At 41.7% G+C, this 19,909-nt stretch overlaps 1 protein-coding gene across 4 annotated transcripts; it reads left to right on the top strand.

Annotated features, from left to right (window-relative positions):
* Window positions 1–219: 219 nt before the first annotated feature.
* Window positions 220–18,912, top strand: LOC136456336 (homeobox-DDT domain protein RLT2-like). Of its 4 annotated transcripts, none has more exons than XM_066456165.1 (18): window positions 220–1,183; window positions 1,288–1,806; window positions 4,719–4,795; window positions 5,649–6,167; window positions 6,254–6,346; window positions 6,419–6,583; window positions 6,664–6,886; window positions 8,128–8,228; window positions 8,806–8,892; window positions 10,100–10,231; window positions 10,358–10,513; window positions 11,115–11,324; window positions 11,410–12,102; window positions 12,182–12,730; window positions 15,678–16,295; window positions 16,390–16,494; window positions 17,120–17,365; window positions 17,637–18,912. In XM_066456165.1, exons 1-18 carry the CDS (start codon window positions 970–972, stop codon window positions 18,471–18,473), a joined length of 5,544 nt encoding a protein of 1,847 aa, XP_066312262.1. In that variant the 5' UTR covers window positions 220–969; the 3' UTR covers window positions 18,474–18,912. The 4 variants fall into 4 exon arrangements, with proteins under 4 accessions (XP_066312262.1, XP_066312263.1, XP_066312265.1 ...); XM_066456168.1 differs by lacking the exon at window positions 220–1,183 and having other exon boundaries at window positions 1,507–1,624; window positions 1,722–1,806; window positions 4,719–4,819; window positions 17,637–18,911; XM_066456167.1 differs by lacking the exon at window positions 220–1,183 and having other exon boundaries at window positions 1,508–1,624; window positions 1,722–1,806; window positions 17,637–18,911.
* Window positions 18,913–19,909: the final 997 nt, after the last annotated feature.

Raw genomic sequence — 19,909 nt, 5'->3', positions numbered from 1 at the left:
TCCCGAACAGGCGGGCTCGCAAAGTCCACGCCGCAGAGGATCCGGCCAAGTTCTAGCGCGCTTCGTCCAATGACACCCCGCCCTCGTACAGGAGGAACAATCCTATGAATGAACACACACGCAGGCAGCAGGACCAAACGTCCAAATCCATCCACCCCAGCACCAAATCCAGGTCCACCCAGCTAGTCAAAAGCACAAAAGCCCACCACCACTCCGCAAAGATCAAACCCCAAGAAATCCGAGCACCAGGCACCAGCTACGCTGGTGCTAATTATTCCACCCCATCCATCTCTCTCCATCGCTCCATCCAAAAATTTCCTTTTAATTTCTTTTCCTCATCGCTTAGCAGCAGCAGCAGCTACCGCACAACACAGAACACACTCCACTCTCCCACGGAGAGAAACGAAACGAAACGAAACGAAACGAAACAAAAGAAAAGAAATACAAAGGCTTGAGCGAAAAGGGTAGGGGGGAGAGAAAAAAAGGTTTGGTTTTTATTAGCTGCACAGAATGGCAGCAGCGATCCAAACCCAATCCCCAGCGCCGCAGCGCGTGGGTAATAATCCCCAGTTCGAGGAGCAGTCGCTCCGCCCGTTGCTGTTCGCCTGTTCCTGGCCTGCTGCGGCTTCCCCCAATCTCTTCCACATCCCTATCCTTCCCCTTCTTCGTTCGTTGCCTTCGCCTTACCCACCCATCCATCCGCCGGGGGGCGGTGTTCGTGGTGTTCAAGTTATTGTTGGTGTCATTATTCCTTTCCTCCTCCCAGTTCGGCCATATCGGTGTTGGTATTCTTCGCCACGGAGATCCAGCCGCACATCGATTGTCCTTTTTTTTTCTTCCTCGCTCCGCGACGCGGGGTATAATAGCGACTGTGAGGCATTTGGTGACAAAAAAAGTTGGGAAGTTTCTGCGCCTTGCTTTGCAGAAGAAGGTGCTCGGATCTAGGTTTCCAGGCCCTCGATCGCCGCCATGGACGCCACCGGCGGGGACGGCGCCGGGAAGGCGGCGCTGGAGGCCCCCGCCGAGGCCACGACCCCGCCTCCGGCGCCAGTGGCGGCCCCGGTCCCGGTTCCGGCTTCTGCGACTGCGGCGGGCGCGGGGACCTCGGGGTCGGGGGAGAAGCCGGTGAAGCGGATGATGAAGACCCCCTACCAGCTTGAGGTTCTGGAGAAGACCTATGCGGGTTCGTGGATTTCGGTGAATTCATTCGAGTGTTTTTGTGTTTTTTCCCTGATTTTTGGGTGTTTTTATCGATTGAGCATTTCTGGGGGTTTTGGTTTGCTGCAGTGGAGCAGTATCCGTCGGAAGCTATGCGGCTGGAGCTGTCGGCCAAAATAGGGCTGTCGGACAGGCAGCTGCAAATGTGGTTCTGTCACCGCCGCCTCAAGGACCGCAAGCCGCCATCGAAGCGGCAACGGCGGGAAGAAGAGTCCGCACTAGCACCAGTGATGCCTCCACCGCCAGTGTTACCGGCACCTGTGTCTGTGACGCCACTGGCAAGCAGTGACCTTATGGTGGGTGCTCCTGGGCCGTACGATGAGCCGTTGCACCCAGTTCACTCGCGAAGGGGTGCTGGGCGGTCCTCAGCAGTACCCAGGATTTCCATGCCGGATATTGGGAAGAGGTATTATGAGCCACCACCAATTATGATAACGCCGGCTATCCCGTCGATGCAGCTCACACAATCTGAGCTCCGTGTGATTAATTCTGTGGAGTCACAGCTCGGGGAACCATTGAGGGAGGATGGTCCAGCGCTTGGCGTTGAATTTGATCCCCTTCCTCCTGGCGCCTTTGGTGCACCGATTGGTATGCATATTGAAATCTGAAGTCATTGTGTTTTAAGCCAAGGTTTAAGCTAGTGAATGCTCAAGGTGGCCAGTCTGTGGAAATGTTCATGCTTTTCATATGCCCTGGCTGAATGATTATTGATTTTGCAAACGCCTTTTTAAAGAATCTGACTTCTAAAGTCACTAATCTTCTTTGTTCCTTTGCTTATATGGTAAAAGAACCATGTAATTGATTTTAGTCAGTCCTTTTATATTCGAGTAAGTAGATTGATCCAATATGGTTGGAGAGGCGAATTTAATGATACATGTATATGGTACTAGTATATGTTATCAGTATGCTGGAGTAGATAATACGGCGACGGATATGGATGATTGATTGATGAAAAATTTAGATGGGGAGCAAGCGCGAAAATCCCATAGGTCTATTATTCGTAAGAGACCGTCCTTGGATTAAGAGTTAAACTAGTATTCTTTCTATAGATGAGCGTTGAGCCAAATATTATTTCTGAATGTGAGGGATCATCAAGTAAATTTCGCACATCATAAGGTCTCATTGAGCACAGCCATGTTTTACTTCCTACTAACAAAACTGAGATCCATAATCTCTATTACAATATGCAACTATTCTATCCCTATTAACACGCATGGCCCATTCTAGCCCTTATTTATATGAGTTACCTTGTACTTATACTATTATATAGAATATTAGAATTCTTTTAATATTATCTGTCCTGTTTAGTAATCGTCTTTGTTGTCCATTAGCTTGGCATTTTCTTCCTGCTGCACACCTGAAGTGCCTAAAAATCTCAATTTCTACATTTCATTTTGGGAAATGCTTCACATATGTCCCATCTGTACAACTCTATCACAACTACTACTTCTAATCCCAAATATAAGTCCGTGGACTTGGGCACAAGAGTCAAGGTAAGGCGTACCATGATCCTAGTGCCCACCAATTATTGCTAAAAGTTAAGGTAGCTGGCAAGTTTATTGCATTGTTTAGGGTGCTAAGCATGTGCAGACATAGAAGAATGAAGCAAAAGGCTGCATTGGAATTGTCATGGATAAATTAGGTGCATTTGGAAGAATGCTTAGATGGACTTGAACTTGGTATTCGAGGGAGTAGGTGTTTTAGTCCCTTTGGTTTAGAAGTAAAAAACCACCCAACTGAGTTGAACAATTTGATCTTTTGGTTGAAAAAGAGTTGTACGAATGGTTTGTGTAGACACCAGATAGCAGTTTTTTTTCCTTTTCTAGTACACTTCCTTATAGTGCTTAATGATCAGTTCCCTTGTTTCTCTATTCAATTACTTGCTTTTTCTTATGCTGTGTGAATCTTCTGTATTATATTCCCTATCCGCACTTCGTTAGATGTGGCATAGGATGAAATTTGGAGTCTATTTGGGATTTCTTAAGGTCCTGGTTTCTCGCCAAATTTGGAGTTTGTGGGTTAAACTAAATTGGTTTAAGTCTCTGTTTTTAGTCTAAAATAGGAACGAGATGCCTCACCGACCCACCTAAACCCCTCAATCTACTCCAGCTCCAGCTCCAGCTCCACAAACTCGTGGAATTCATAGAGCTAGGGATACCCAGCTTCACGAATTCTTGGAGCTGGAGCTCTCCCAAAGAGACCCATCAAGTGACAGCATGTATGCTGACTGCCTGGAGTTATGTTCAGCTGGTATTGGGTCTATGGTGAGGCCCAATTTAGTTTTAGGGCAGAGTGGAGCAGTGCAGCAGCTCCATACATTTGCGTCATATATATCAGGAGCGAGGGAGGGATTAGATTGGAGACAGCTGCGCTAGTGCCTCCCTCACTCCCAAGAGGAAGAATCACGCCCCAAATGTCGTCTTGCACATCCAGTTGCGACATTGTAATCTGGTCGGTGGACGGTGGCTGCCACTAACATCTACTGCAAAGTGGCAAGTGGCAACTGAAAATATGACGATTGCTGGGCCTTTTATGTCTAACTGGGCTACCTGGGCTTTAGGTGAGGCCCAATTAGTATTAGGGCATGGGAGAGCGGTGTAAACTTTGCATTAACCACCTTAGAAATAGTGCGCTGCTCCACCTCCTGTGCTGTAGTATTTTCATTGCACATCAGAAGACAAGGAGGGATCTGAAGGGAGGCAGCAAGGCGAGCGCTGCCTCAACTAGATCCGTCTCCCATAGTTCTTCGCCATCCATGTTGGTTCTTACCGAGAGCAAGGGAGGGTACTTACTGGGATGTGAAAGGGACGACATCATGGCAACGGTAGGGCTGCATTAGGGTTTGGCTCAGGCCCTTCTACTTTCTCCCCCCTGCGCTCTAGATCCCATTTCTTTTTCCGTATGTCCTGCCATCAGGTCTGGAAGCAAGCCGCTGAATGAGCTAAGGCTAGTCGACGACTACTTACCACACCCAACTTGACATGGAAGTTTAGTATGCGGCATCAATGTTCTAGGACCGTGTTACTGGTAGATAAAACATTGCCATATATCTCTAGATCCAATTGGCGGTATTTGAGTTGATTATGTTTAGGGGGAAATTATGTTTAGGGGGAATTGGCCATATATCTCTAGATCCAATAGACGTGATTTGAGTTGATTATGTTTAGGGGGAATTGGAAAAATAGTGCGGATGAGCATTTTGTTGCTTTTGTATGGTCCCATGTATCTATAATCCAATCATACTAGATCTCATCTATTGCCCAAAGTTTGATTTGGATGACATCACCTTGAGAAGGATTGGCACTGGAGCACACCCCCTTAACATTTTACAAACAAATTATTAGATGTGCATTTGCTAAATGGCATGCGTCTAAGTCTTGTATAAGTTTCTTTATTTGGTGAATAGAAGTTCTTATATGGGGATTCTATTAATAGCATCTGTGCACTTACCAATACAAGTTCTAATTATTGAAAATCTTTTCCTGTGTATTTTCTGGCAGTTCCAGAGCAACAAAAGCGGCCTGTGCGATCTTATGATACGAAGATATTTTCTAGGCATGATCAAAAGCTCTTAAAGGTATATCTGTAGGAAACTTTAAATGTAAGTTTGTATCTCTTATATGTATCTGTGGTGGATTTGTGCCATTGCATAAACTGGGTTTTTTATTTGGATGTGCTTACCTTTTGAAGTGAAATTGCATCAGTGCTAAAATGATGGTGGTGTGAGGTCTGTTTAATTTATCTCCTATTGATATGTGATGTGATTATGAGTAATTAAGGTTGCTGTGCTGATTCATTAGCCCTAAACTTCGATTGTGCCCTACTCAAATGAGTGTGTTTGCATCATACCTCGTGTAGTGATTGCTAAGTCAGTACGGAATAGGGCATGTATTTCTATCTTTTAAATTGTAAGAATGCCTAGGAAGATTCAAAATCGTAAATCATGTTTTACCAGTTTTATGAACACCCCTTCACTACCATCCCCCAAAGTGGTCAAGACTAAAGACTTGACCATTGAGTAGTATACACTGCAGGTGTGTTGTAGGTAATATGGCGAGGCTACTAAGAATTTGGTTACTTGGTTGCAACAAATATTGGCATGGCATGATTATCATGTAGTACTTGGTGGGCACCTTTTTTTCTGCATTAGTTCTGCACGCTATGCATGGATGGTTATGTTTCCTATGATTGTAGTTACAGAAGAGCTACTTAGCTTTACAAGTGTTATCCGTTTAGCATATATCCCTATTTTGGTCAGTATTCATGCTACAAACTCTGTTCCCCTAATGATATTTGCATCAATCTGTATTCTTATATTTCTGGTTGAGCCTACTCTCTGTGCCATAGTTACCATATTAAGGGTTCCATGCTCCTCTTTAGTTTCCTAAGTATCACATTTTTAATCTCCTGTTCTTTCTTTTTTCCCCTAGGCTTCAGCATTTTTACCTACCATGGAATCCCCATTTGTTCCAAACTCGTTTACTGGGAAGAGAAAATCAACGGTTGGTAATTCACCCATAGTCCAACCTCATGTTGGATCACGGGCTGTCCATGAGTATCAGTTCCTTCCTGAGCAACCAAGTGATACATATGAGAGGGCAAGCCGATCTCACTACTATGATACTCCAGTGGAAGTTTCAAATTCTAGGATATCTTCTCTCACATCAGGATCACAGCTTCTCCATGGATCTGAGGCGGCTGCGCCTAGTTATGCTTTTCAAGGCCACACATCTGGTTCTAGCCTGTTGCCCCAGTCCAGCAGGTCTCAGGTGTTTCCAGCAGCACCAGCAGATTATGAGACGACCCAGTCTAATAGCAACCTTAATTCAGTTCCTGTTGAAGGCCAGTTTGACATTTCTCAGGTTGCTGCATTTGAAAACCCACTTGTATCATCTGAAAGAAGAGCTTATCATGATGAAGATACTTCTCGAGTGGAAAGAAAACGAAAAGTATGATTTCTTTGAGTTCATATACGCATCTTGCCCTTCAGCTTTATAGTCGTATACATATTAAATTTGTCTGGGATGTTCTTCAGCATAATGAAGAAGCAAAGATTGCAAAGGAAGTTGAAGCTCACGAAAGACGAATTAGAAAGGAGCTTGAGAAACAAGATATCTTGAATAGAAAGGTATTACCGGTTCTATATAATTGTAGATCTGTCTTCCTCGTTAAATTCATTTACAATGTGATGTCTGTGCAGAGAGAGGAGCAAAGGCGCAAGGAAATGGAGAGACTTGACCGTGAGAGAAGAAAAGAAGTGGAGAGATTGCTGCGTGAGAGGCAGAGAGAAGAAGAGAGGTTCCAAAGAGAGCAAAGGCGTGAACATGAGCGTATGGAGAAGCTTTTGCAGAAGCAATCTAGACGAGTTAGTTTTCTGGTTCTTAGAATGTTAACTGTAGATGTAGTGTATTAAATAGCTTATTCCTTCTGCCTACACCTGTGCAGGCAGAGAAACAAAGGCAAAAGGAGGAACTCCGAAAAGAGAAAGAAGCAGCAAGGCAAAAGGCGGCCAATGAAAGGGCTACTGCACGCAGAATTGCACGGGAGTATATGGAACTGGTGGAAGATGAGCGTTTGGAACTAATGGAATTAGCTGCACAAAACAAAGGCTTGCCCTCAATGCTGTATCTTGATAGTGACACATTGCAACAGCTTGATTCCTTTCGAGGTATGTTACATGTTCGTCTAGTTTAGTTCCAAACTCCTTAATATAATATATACTCTTTCAGAAGTAATATTTCACTTCTAATGACTTCCTTGGGCAAAATTCCAGTTTCCTGTGTATCCACTAACAGAGTATAACTAAAGGCATAGAAATAGACAGAGACTAACAATTCATTGTATCTAGTCTTTTATGTTACAAGCCTATTGAATTTCTAGGTAAGAATCTGAGCATTGAAGAATGCTTTTATCCCTACTGCTTTAGGGTAACCACATGTGCATTCAAAATAGAGCACTTTTTAACAGGAGGATTTTAGGGCTTGTTTGGATCTCCAGTTATGCCTTGAACGGTTTTCAAAGTAATGATAAGAAATATTTTTTTTTCTAAAAAGTAAAAAAATGTTTTTAGGATTTTGGAGTTTTGGAAAATCATTCCAGTACTTTTTTAATCCAGAGAATTCAAAGTATAATACAAAAAATGCACTTTCCCCCTAATATTTCGCTTCACATTATTCTGACTGTTCACAAATTAAATTTCCCTTTCCCACAACTCACTTGGAACTTTCTTTTTGGTAAAATGCCTCTAATGGTTTTCGCCGCATAGTTGTTTATTTTAGCAATAGTTTTTTTTTTTCTCGTGAAAACACTGGAGTTTGCATATCATAATATTAAGAAGGAAAAGGTCAAGACACCCTTACAAATACACCTACTCACACCAAAGTTTCTAAAACTACAGGCCTGCCTTGGTTACAGAACAAAACCGACATCAACCTAGGAACAAAGACTCACTTGGATGCTAGGGTAGCCAGGTAGGATATACCTCTGGCCTGGCTAAACTGCAAAACCTCATTTTCTCATTGTCTAGCAACAAAGCTCCAGGATGGCAGGGCTCCATAAAAACACAACGATTTCAATGGTTCCAAAGTGTTCAAACCCTTAAGATGATAATGTAATTCAAACCTTGACGTGCTTATCCATTGGCCTCCTCAAACCTCATTAATTCCAGCCCACCGGCCCACAGAGGACGTCCCTCCAAGCTGCTGGGAGAGGTTTTGCATGCCAATTTTCTGCAATTGAAAAATGGACTCACTCATTTGACATGTACTGTTATTTAAGGCATTATTATCAAAGGAACAGACATGTGACAATATGATAGCTTGTTTGGTTTTAGGCTTTACTTCTGGCATTGGAAGCCTAACTGCATATTTCAACTTACATGTTTTTTATTTTTTTATTTGCCTTTTCCAGGCATGCTAAGTAAATTTCCTCCTACAACGGTGAGACTGAAGTTGCCATTTTCTATAAAGCCTTTGACTGGATCCGAGGATAATGTTGGAAAGCTTTTGATGGTAATGCTGTATTCATCTTACATTCTTACTCTTTTCTTTTTATTATTTGGACATTTCTTAAGAGATGTTGAGATCCTAAACATATCTTGGTTAGTATTTTTAGCAAAGATTTTAAGGTTGCCTTGATTCATAAATGGCCACACTATATTCATGGGGACATCGTTCCTAAGAAACATTAACTGTGAAGGTCGCTGTCATCTCCCTTGTTCAAAGGCTAGCAAGGCAGGGTGTGTGTTGGTTTTTTGTAGGGGGAGATCTCTTGACACCTCCCCTGTTTTCCTGTACATTTTGTACGGTCCCTTTCTCATTCCTAATGAAATGGCACACAGTTCCCCTGCGTCGTTCTAGAATAAAGAAGTTCCTAAGAAACATTAAATTACAACTGAACTGTTCTGTTTCTTTTATTTATAAAGATGCTTTGCTCATGTCTGTTTATCTTCCCTTACGCTTCTCTCTAGTACACATGTATAAATGTTTTAATACATTGGCATCAATTCTATGTTTGTCTATGTAGTATAGTATCTATGGTGTTCGCATAACTTCATCTCAAGAGACATTTTTGCTAACTGAATTGCAGGTGTGGAAATTCTTCATTACTTTTACTGATGTTCTGGGTCTTTGTCCAGTTACACTTGATGAGTTTGTTCAGTCTCTTCATGATTATGTAAGTTCCTTTTTCCTCTGGACTTCTGTATGTTTTTTATTTCTTTTTCTTTTGCTGGTAGAGTAATGGTAAAGGGAGGAAAATTGAATAAATAGATGTGTATGGTTATGTTCTTCACACTTTCTGAGTGGTAAGATCAGGCACAAAGAAAGACACGTGGATGATTGATCAAAGGTTATCTCTGGCTTGGGGCAACAAATGAATAAATATTAAATTGGACGGGAGTGGATGCGCAGCTCTCGTGCGTGTTCGAGAAAATTGAACAGGAGTGACCGCGTCACGGGGGTGACGACCCGGCCCTTGCCCATTTAACACCATACCCGGGTTCCGATATGGCGCGTCGCTAAGAGGGTTACGCCCCAACGATTTTCTTTCGGGTTTCATCTCCATTTAAGTGGCTAAGTTTTTACATTGGCTCGCCACGCCTAACACAACCCTCCTCCTTTACCAGGGCTTGGGACCTGCTATGCTGGGACACCAAAGGCGCCCCACCATAGGCGGAGTTTAATTCATAATATATCAATTTAAAAATTTAACTTCGTATATATTATTGAATATTATAAATCCAACTTGGATCTCAGTGGTCATGCAAAGCTGAAACAATTCCAAGCTCAGTCATGAATTTGGTTGACTCAGAATATGCAAGGGAAAGCTTTTTCTTTGTATTTTTTTGTTTGATCTCATTAGGGTTCTTTGCTCCATTTAACTAGGTGCTACATAACTAAAACCATGGTACACTGAAGGTATTCTTGCCAGTGTGTTTATTATCTTATCTACAACCTTTTTGATACTGGGAGATGTCAGGTGATTTGGGTATTAGCTGGTGTCCATACAGAGTTGTTTATTATATCCATAACTTCACATGTCCATGCGATACAGTACCGTTATATATGTACAACAACAACAACAAAGCCTTTAAGTCCCAAACAAGTTGGGGTAGGCTAGAGTTGAAACCCAGCAGAAGCAATCAAGGTTCAGGCACGTGAATAGCTGTCTTCCAAGCACTCCTATCTAAGGCTAAGTCTTTGGGTATATTCCATTCTTTCAAGTCTCCTTTTATTGCCTCTACCTGCTTTTATAAAACTTTTGTAGCCTTCGAAAAATTAGTCACTAGGCTTGGAAGCTAGCATCTTCTGAAGCAATATACTGATAATCTAAAATCTTTTTTCTTATATTTGTCTTAGCCTAAATTGTTATCTTTTTATAGGATTCAAGGTTGTTGGGGGAACTGCATGTTGCTCTGCTGAAATCCATTATAAAGGATATTGAGGATGTTGCTAGAAATCCATCAATTGCACTGGTGGTAAATCCAGGTGGCCATCCACAAATTGTTGAAGGGGTGGGTATATACTTGTACATGCATATTTGATGTTAATTTCAAATATTACATTCCTTTTCTTTTCATCCTGTCCATTTCATGTTTTTTCTTAATATATTCTTGAACAATCATGCTTCCTTCTGGTAGGCATATGCCTGGGGATTCAATATACGTAGCTGGCAACGCCATCTTAATCTTCTTACATGGCCTGAGATATTAAGACAGTTTGCTTTATCTGCTGGTTTCGGACCCCAATTAAAGAAAAGGATGGTAGAAGATTCTTACTATCGTAATGATAATGAGGTCTGTGCTCCTATACATCCCACCTGCCTCTAAGATGATTTCAGTTAAAAGTATCTCCTAATGTTATGTATTTCTCACTTGAATCAATTAAGATATTTGAATTCTGTTATAATTTTCTCCTTAACTGATAAAGTACCTTGTAAACAAATGGTCAAGTGATACTTATGATATTCGGAATAACCTCCTGGATGATGCCAGCAACTTACCAGTAATACTTTAGGCTGTGTCTTATTTTGTTTGAGGTCCTTCCAAATTTTAACGTACATCATGTTGCATCAATTTATGCTACTGAATGATCATGAGTCTGGTAAATTGCTATGAAGAAATGATGAGTATTAATCACAAATATAGATTGATTATAAAGATAACCAGTATGCTTGTTTCTAGTGATTAGGCTGAAGGTCAAAAGTCAACTGAAAAAGTACTGGAAATCATGACAATTCTCATGAAAAATTAAACATATATCTGAACCATGTGTATAAAATATTAGTTCTCAGAAGCGATCTCCGTAGTGAGTTCACACCAAATTCTCAGTTTTCTGCATGACAAGAAAAAAACATATAAAAGTATTTTCACAAGGTCGACACAAAATTTGTTGCAGGGTCATGATGGTGAGAATGTTATATCGACACTTCGAAATGGTTCAGCAGCTGTGAATGCTGCTGCTAAGATGAAGGAAAGAGGTTACACCAATCGACGTAGATCCCGCCACCGTCTCACTCCTGGAACTGTAAAATTTGCCGCTTTCCATGTGCTTTCTCTTGAAGGGAGTAAAGGTCTCACAATATTGGAAGTAGCAGAAAAAATTCAGGTACATACACATATATGTATCTTTAATTCCTTCCCCCCTTAAGTGGCTATCTTTGATTTTGTAAGCTGACTGTTTTCCTGTTCAGAAATCTGGATTGAGAGACCTCACAACAAGCAAGACACCTGAGGCATCCATAGCTGCCGCCTTGTCTAGGGATGCAAAACTTTTTGAGAGAACTGCTCCTTCAACATATTGCGTGAAGTCGCCTTATAGAAAAGATCCAGCTGATTCTGAGGCCGTGTTGTCAGCAGCACGTGAAAAAATTAGGGCTTTTCAGAATGTACTTTCTGACTCTGAAGCTGAAAAGGAGGCAGATGAAGCTGAGAGGGATGATGATTCTGAATGTGATGATGCTGATGATGACCCTGATGGTGATGATGTGAATACTGAGGTGGAAGATGACAAGGATCCTCCTCTTGCTGTCAAGGCACAAGATGAAGTACCGAGTACAACTACAGTTATTGGCATAAGGTCCGAGTTAGATAGTGTGGGTAATGCATTGAACTCATCAAGTAGTTTTACTAAATCAGCAAAAGGCAAGTTCAATGCAGCAGATACCTCTAATGATTCACCTCTTGGAGGCTCATCAGCTAATCATGAAGTAGCCCCTGGTGATTCTGAAAATACACAAATTGATGAAAGCAATCAAGTTGAGCCTTGGGTACGTGCACTAGCAGAAGGTGACTACTGCGATCTTAGTGTTGAAGAACGCCTTAACGCATTGGTTGCCCTTGTTGGTGTTGCCACTGAAGGGAACTCTATTCGTGGTGTACTTGAGGTATATATTATGATCCTGCTAAACTACTCTTCTATCTTGTCATTCCTCATTGGGAGACATCTGATCAAGAGTCTTGCAGGAACGTTTGGAGTTAGCAAATGCCTTAAAGAAGCAAATGTGGGCAGAAGCGCAACTTGACAAGAGGCGTTCCAAGGAAGAATTTGCTAGCAGAGTACAATATAACTCTGACATGGGTTTGAAGGCTGATATATATCAAGAAAACAATGCTACAGAGATTACTTCAACTCCAGCCTGTGATGCTTATAAAGAGAATGATGGACATGTTGGGACAATCAACAGTTGTGAGATGCTTGATCAGCATAATCAGGGTAATTCTGGCAGTATGGCTTATGAGAGAAATGGCATAGGCCAGGAAATCCTTGCAACCCCAGATACTTCGTATGTTCAGCAGTATGCTTATGCTGATAAAACACGATCTCAGTTGAAATCGTACATTGGTCACCGAGCAGAACAGCTCTATGTTTACAGATCCCTGCCCCTAGGTCAGGATCGGAGGCGAAACAGGTATTGGCAGTTTACAACTTCAGCATCACCAAATGACCCTGGCTCAGGAAGAATCTTTTTTGAATCCAAAGATGGATGTTGGAGAGTTATCGACTCAGAGGAGGTAAGTGTTAATTTATACTTATTAGAGTCTATATTTCTACTTTATTCATTTTACTATGGTACTAAAAAGCTCAAGTCAGATGCCAAATCGTGCTATTTGCTGGATAATATGTTTGCTAGCATCAGGCTACCAGTCATGTACGTTATATTTTTTTCAAATGTCATGTGCTAATCCACCTGTGAAGATGTTAGTGATTAGTTCTGGAATTGCCAGTACTAATTTTTCTGTATAAATCTGGCCACTTACTGCTGACTTGCTTGGTCCAATTTATGACTGGCAAATGGTTACAAATAGCAGTGTGCTTCACACTAAAAAAATATTGGGATTTTACCATCAGAGTCGCTGGGGCGTTTTGGTGGGCCCGCCTTTCTGTTCTCATTGTTTTCAGGACCTTCTTGGTTCTAGTCTGTATTTTTTTGGTTTCTGTGTTGTGTTTTGTCGCTTGGGCCTTGTTTAGATCACCTCCAAATTCCAAGTTTTTTCACTCTCTCTCCATCACATCAATTTTTAGCCGCTTGCATGGAGCATTAAATGTAGGTAAAAAAAATAACTAATTGCACAGTTTAGTTCGAAATCACGAGATGAATCTTTTGAGCTTAGTTGGTCCACGATTGGATAATATTTACCAAATAAGACGAAAGTGCTACTATTCATCGGGTTAAAAATTTTTGCAATCTAAACATGGCCTTGTTACCTATGCAAGTATGGTGGTGTGCTGTGTGTTTGTGTTGTTTTGTTTTTGCGAGATCAATCCTTTATTCCTTCTTAATATAATGATAATGATGCAAATATGTTTAAAGTTTGGATTAATTTCAACTATTTTAGATTTTAGAAAAAAGTTTGAATCTAGAAATGTACTGCCTGTCAGCATTGTCTATGGCTCCATGCTCACTCTGGTTCCAAATCCTGGGCTGTAACCGTGCAGTCACAGGTCACTCAATCCCCATTAATACCTGGATTTATAGAAGTTATAGACTTATAGTAACACCAAGTTTTGGCGACTCTGCATGTTGTTTCAGATTCATAATATCCAAAGTTGGGGAATAAGTATTACAGTAGAACAGAGTCCACCTAGGAAACAGGTGGTTACCGCCCAGTTACCAGCATAACAGGGGGTTCCAAATCTTTCTGATATCAAGGAAATGAAACTTCATCAGAAAGCTTATATTCCATAGCTCTTTCTTGAAGTATACATCTTATAATGGTTTTCGTCCGAGGATGAAACTTCCTTTTTATCTGTACTTTATATGCAGTTATTGACATTTCAGTGTCTAAGATGTCCATTGTTATTAGCATTATTTTCATTTCTTGCCAGCTGAAGGGTGGGACAATTGCTTTTTTGCCATCCTAACCAGTGGCACGTTCAAAAGGCACTGTTCCTAAAAACTTCGCCAAATTGCCATCTGGGTACCACAAGAATTTGCAAATTTGCTTGAAACTCGCTCTGGTTGTGCCATGTGGATGTGGTCATGGGGCCCACAGCAAACCTGGCTGGTACATACGAAATAACCTTTTTGCCCCCTTCTTCCTCCTTTCATGCAAGCAAGCAGCAACCCCAGGGCCACATCCTGCTGCTCCTCTTCCGAATCCCAGCCACCATCTTCCTCTTACTCTTTCCTCTCCGTTTTCTTCCTTCCCCAAATTCCAGGGCCAGCACGAGCGCACAACCGCTTGTCCACCTCATCTCTCTCTGCTCCAATGTTTACAAATCGTATAGTCGAACCTAGTTGCGATGGGACCAACTAAGCGACTAATCGCAATTAGTCGTCGACCAGACTGATTAGCTGAGCCTAGGCTGTTCTAGTCGTCCTATATATTTCAGGACATATACATACTATATATACCTATATATACTGTATACTATACACAATATGACAATAAAGCAAGCATCAGGATTACATTAGGGGGTAGTTGGTGACACTTTGTGAGAGTTGATTTCTGCACTGTTCCACATCTGCACATATACACAACAGCAGTACATCACCTTAGGACGGAGTACCATCAAGCAGGCAGAGGGGCAGCGGTACAGCAAGCAAGGGGGGAGAGGAGGAGCTAGCGCTGCGGAGCGAGGGATGGGGGGGAGGGAAAGGGCACACTCACCACACCACAGGAATGGCACGCGATGAAGAATGGCGTGCGGGGGAGGACGAAAGGCGTGCGGGAGAGGAAGAATAGTGTGCGGGGGGAGGAATTGCACGTGGGAGGATTTGCGGTGGCGTGGGAAAAGGAAATCAATGCTGCCTCTGTTCTCTGGGTTTTTGGTGGAGTCTGGGCACACTTATGCTAACCTAACTGGCAATTTGGCAGCCCAATAGCGCACCTCTAAGCACAGTTGAGCTGAGCTGGCCCGTGAATAGGACAGGCAGTCACAGATCCCCCTCCTAGTCGGACAACAATCGTGATTAGGCGACGGTTAGTCGGACGACTAGGTTTCTACTGTAAAAAAAAGGGGCGTACCCAGTGCAGAGAGCTCCCGCTCTATGCGGGGTCTGGGGAAGGGTGTTAGTGGCAAGCCTTACCCTCGCCTGTGCAATGCGAGGAGACCGCGACTCGAATCCGGGACCTTCCGGTCACAGGCGGTAAGACTCTACCGCTTGCACCAGGCCCGCCCTTCGACTAGGTTTCTACTGTTTTTTTTGGAAAATCACAGTTCCTGTCGTCCCTGGATGGCAGTTTGGTGAAGTTTTTGGGAAAGTTGCCACTGGTTAGGATGGCAAAAAAGGCAATTGTCCCCTATATGTTGCTTTAAGAGCCTGATGCTCATATTGCATAAGAGCAATGATGCTAAGCAGAGATATTGTATAGTTTGTTGTATGCTCATTAATTAGAAACCTGCTTGACTTTAATTTGAATGTTCATTAGTTATTACTTTACTAGCTGGATTTTAGACAAGCATTATGCATAAACCACCTCTAATTTTTGGACATTCTGTCTATTTAAAATGCAGGCCTTTGATTCTTTAGTGGCCGCCCTCGATACACGTGGCAGCCGGGAGGCACAGCTGCATTCAATGCTGCAAGTGATCGAGCCCACCTTTAAGGAAGCTATTAAGAGGAGAAGTGCAAGTATAGAACTATCTGCTGGAAGGTATCCAAAGAATGGAGCTACTGACATGATAAGGGCAAATTATCATAGTGAGGTTGGAAGCTCAAGCAGTACTTTTGGTGCTACATCTGATAGTGTGACAGCATATTCTGATTCTTTTAAAGTAGAGCTTGGGCGTAATGATTTTGAGAAGACAGCTATCTCAAAAAGGGCAGATAAATTTTTAAAATGGATGTGGAGGGAATGCTACAATCAGGAATTGACATGTGCCATGAAATACGGGAAGAAAAGATGCTCTGAATTGTTGCATTCTTGTAATTGCTGCTATCAGATTTACTTAGCCGAAGAAAGGCATTGTCTTTCTTGCCATAAGACTTTCAAATCCATTTACAATTTTTCTGATCATACAACACAATGCGAAGAGAAACGGAGAACTGACCCTTACTGGAAGATGCAAATCGCTGATTATTCTGTTCCAATAGGAATGGTATTACTCAAGCTGCAGTTAGTTACGATTGAGGTAAAGTCACATGTTTCGGTGGTTCCTTAGTTCTTTTTTTTAATTAATCTTGCCACTGAGCTGCTTAAGAAACTTATTAGTCCATGTTTTACAGGCATCTATACCATCAGAAGCACTTCAACCATTTTGGACTGATGTGTATCGGAAATCTTGGAGTGTGAAGCTGTACACTACCAAATCTATTGCCGAAACATTCCAGGTCAAGTATTTTTTTCCCCACCATTCTGGCTTCCCATCGTTTCCTTTTCTGGACTGAAACTCTGGTTACATGGATTCGAGTTTCATTTGCCTGTCAGATGTATATATAACTTTAAATGTTAATGGGTTTCCAGCACTTTAGCTAGAACACTTGCAGCAACATGGTTGATGGCTTGATGCCTTATTCAAAACTGTGCTAAATTTTTTTGGAAGTATGTAACTACCTTATTAAGTTATTGTGATGGAATAACTTATCCAGTCATATTTGGCTGTCATCATTTAGAATGTAATTTGGGAAACTGCTTCTGATGAGGACTTGGCATGGTCAAGCATGGTGCCTTGATTAATGTGTTCTTTAGAAATTAGAAGTTCATTCACAAATTATGGTTTGCCAGTCCCAACCTTGCATCTGACCTAAACTGAACTACCAAATGAAAGGATAGTGCGACTGATAATACTAGCATAACTAAATAGCTTCATTTTAACTTCAATTCAGAGTGTATACTGCTTTTGTGGTTATCAGTTTCCTTTGTAAAATTTTTTGAGTCACATGTATGTTGACTTTCGTATATCTGCTGGATACTTGACATCTGACTATCTGAGACTGTTTTTTCATCCCCTTGCAGCTTTTGACTGTTCTGGAAGGTGCAATAAGACCAGGTTGCCTCTCTTCTGATTTTGAAACAACAAGTGAATGTCTAAACTCACAGGGTATTGCACCCCAGAATCCTGTGTTACCTGCTGGATCTGCTTCTGTCCTTCCATGGGTTCCTGACACTACTTCTGCTGTTATGCTCCGAATGTTAGACCTTGACTCAGCTATTTCTTACGTGCAAAATCAAAAGATGGAGAGAGACGATGGAGGTTTCATGGTAAGTTAAATTTTGATAATACTATTTCTTTTTTGGTTGGAAGTGAGGTATGACTGTTGTTGGAGTTGGACTGACACATGCAATCAGATTTATAGTTTCATGTTTTGGTCAAAACTTACCTCACTGCTCTGCTAATATACCTTCAAATCGTGAAATGTTTTTATGTGCTTGATTATTTATCTGGACAGACTTTTCATCTATATATATGATGCTATCATCAGTTCCCTTGAAAATTATATAATTACGTATTTATGTTATTCCTTACCTGCAGAAATTTCCATCAAGGTATACAGTTGCTAAGAGCAAACAAGAAGGTATACTTGAACCAACTGGTTCGAATCTGTATGATGGAAGGTGGCTTCGTGGTAGTGGTCGTAGGGGACGTGGACGTGGAAGTAGAGGAGGTAGCAGGGGAGGCAGAGGTCGAAGTCGAGGTGGAAGGATCCCAAGAGGTGTTAGCAGCTCATCAAGGATCGAATTCAAGGATGACATTGTTGCTTCTGATAAAGCGCCAAGGAAGAATGCACGCCGAGGGCGTGCACGTGGTCGTGGTAGTAGCCGTGGTAGTAGACGAGGACGTCGAACTGTGAGGCCTCGGCAGCCATCTGCGGGCAGAGCCAGATCAATTCCAAAGGAAAATTTGTTGGGAAGCTTTAGCATGCTTAGCAGCTCAAAGCCTGCCCCCGTTGAGGAGTCTCCACAAAGCTCTGGTGCAGATGAGTGGGGCCTGGAGACCAGAGTGACATACAACAAATGTGACGAGAACAGTTCTGGATCACAGTCAGAAGATAACGAGGAAAACGGCCAGCCCATGGATGAGGATTATGAAGAGCAAGTTCCAGATTACTCAATGGGTTATTCTAGTGGATCCAGGCACCATGGAACGATGTTCATGATGGATCATGAGACTGACGAGGAGGATGAAGACGCTGAAGGTGATGAGAATGTGGAAGAAGATGATGCAGATCAAGCAGTTGACGATGCCGATGTTGAGATGGATGAAGATGATGAGATTGGTGATGATGGAGAGGATGGCGATGTTGGAGGGGAGATGAATGCGGATGAGGATCCAGATGCTACTTCATATTCATCTGACTACAGCGAATAAGAAAGCATAAATAAGGGACCTTATCCCAGATCCTCCCTCGGCATGAAGCAGCGATAGATGTGGAACCGAGGAACTGATGTTCGATGGGTGGGATGTGCATTACTGTTTTTTCGGCATCGTTTCGGCATCGCAGGTTTTATTTTAATAGATTTTCTGACGCATGCCTACTCATTCGACGAGTGGTTGTACCGTGCTAGATACTCCCTCCGTCCCTAAATGTTTATTAAAAAACTAGATTTAAATATCTATGCAATGATACTAATTATGTATCATAAATATTAATTTTTTAATATATATTTAATCAAAGTTGTTTCTCGGAAGCGAAAACGACATATATTTAGGGACGGAGAGAGTATGTCACTGGGGAATTCCCTGAGTTATACATTGTCTCAGGCGAAATATTATCATATCGCAATTGGGTTCCCATGCATGTACTATCTTCTTCATAGAATTGCTTACTCACCATCTCTTAAAATTACATATAAAAGTATATATATGTGATCTGTTATCATTGGTAGTGTGACTTTGATCTCTTATGACTAGTAAGGAGACTCCGTTCTAATTTATAGGCTGTTTTTGCTTTTCTAGATATATAACTTTTATTATATATATCTAGATATATCATATATCTAGATGCATAACAAAAATTATTAAGTATCTAGAAAAGATAAATAAAATGACCTATAATTTGGGACAGTGGTGGAAGTAATAATTTGAGATAGAAGGCGGGAGTTAGTACTTAGTAGTAGATTCTCTCTCGTCCAACATATTACCAAAAACCCTATATCTACTCTGGCACATGTGAGCGGAATGCGCAAAGTGCACGACGGTGACTCCGTGAGGCCGTGCTAGGTGGAACCCCAGGGTTCTAGCCCATTCTCATTCCTAAATCACTGATCCGTAGCGCTCCGATCCAGTACAAAATTGAGCTTTTAATAAGGATCCAACGAGGGGAGTTGCAGGGACTGTGGTATCAAATTTTTTCATTCGAGTATCTAATAGAAAAGAATTCTCTAGTATTTGATTCCTTACTAACAAAGTATTTATTGGTACACTTGAAAGGTACCCTAGAAAATCAAAGCAAGAGTTTGTTAATTGGTTTAGACGAATCCTTTGTGGTTGAGTCCAAAAATAGAAAAATATTGTGAGAAATTGACAAGGTAAGATTTCCATTTTTTTCTTCAAAAGAAGAGTGCCTTTTGATGCAAGAATTGTCTTTCCTTGATATCAAACTGTAACAACTCTGGTGTTATGAGCTCGCTAAGCACTGAGATTATGACCTAAGAAATAGATCTATAAATATAGTGAGTTAGTTTACTTAAATGCGATAATGAAAATCCTAACAAAAAAAAGGAAAAGTAGTTTTAATTGTTTGGCACGAAAAGCAATTTCTATAAACAAGAATAAAGCATAACTTGTATTTAGTACTTAAATAA

This window comes from Miscanthus floridulus, chromosome 6 (genome assembly GCF_019320115.1).
Source record: "Miscanthus floridulus cultivar M001 chromosome 6, ASM1932011v1, whole genome shotgun sequence".
NCBI classification, from domain to species: domain Eukaryota; kingdom Viridiplantae; phylum Streptophyta; class Magnoliopsida; order Poales; family Poaceae; genus Miscanthus; species Miscanthus floridulus.
This window is presented reverse-complemented; position numbering and strand designations above follow the sequence as displayed.

What these genes read in the sequence shown, in the direction of transcription:
- LOC136456336 (XM_066456165.1), top strand. Translation starts at nt 970, where the DNA reads ATGGACGCCACCGGCGGGGACGGCGCCGGGAAGGCGGCGCTGGAGGCC. An exon ending in TCTGGAGAAGACCTATGCGG is followed by an intron (nt 1,184 to 1,287) that starts GTTCGTGGATTT and finishes GGTTTGCTGCAG; the next exon opens with TGGAGCAGTATCCGTCGGAA. An exon ending in ACAGCTTGATTCCTTTCGAG is followed by an intron (nt 6,887 to 8,127) that starts GTATGTTACATG and finishes TGCCTTTTCCAG; the next exon opens with GCATGCTAAGTAAATTTCCT.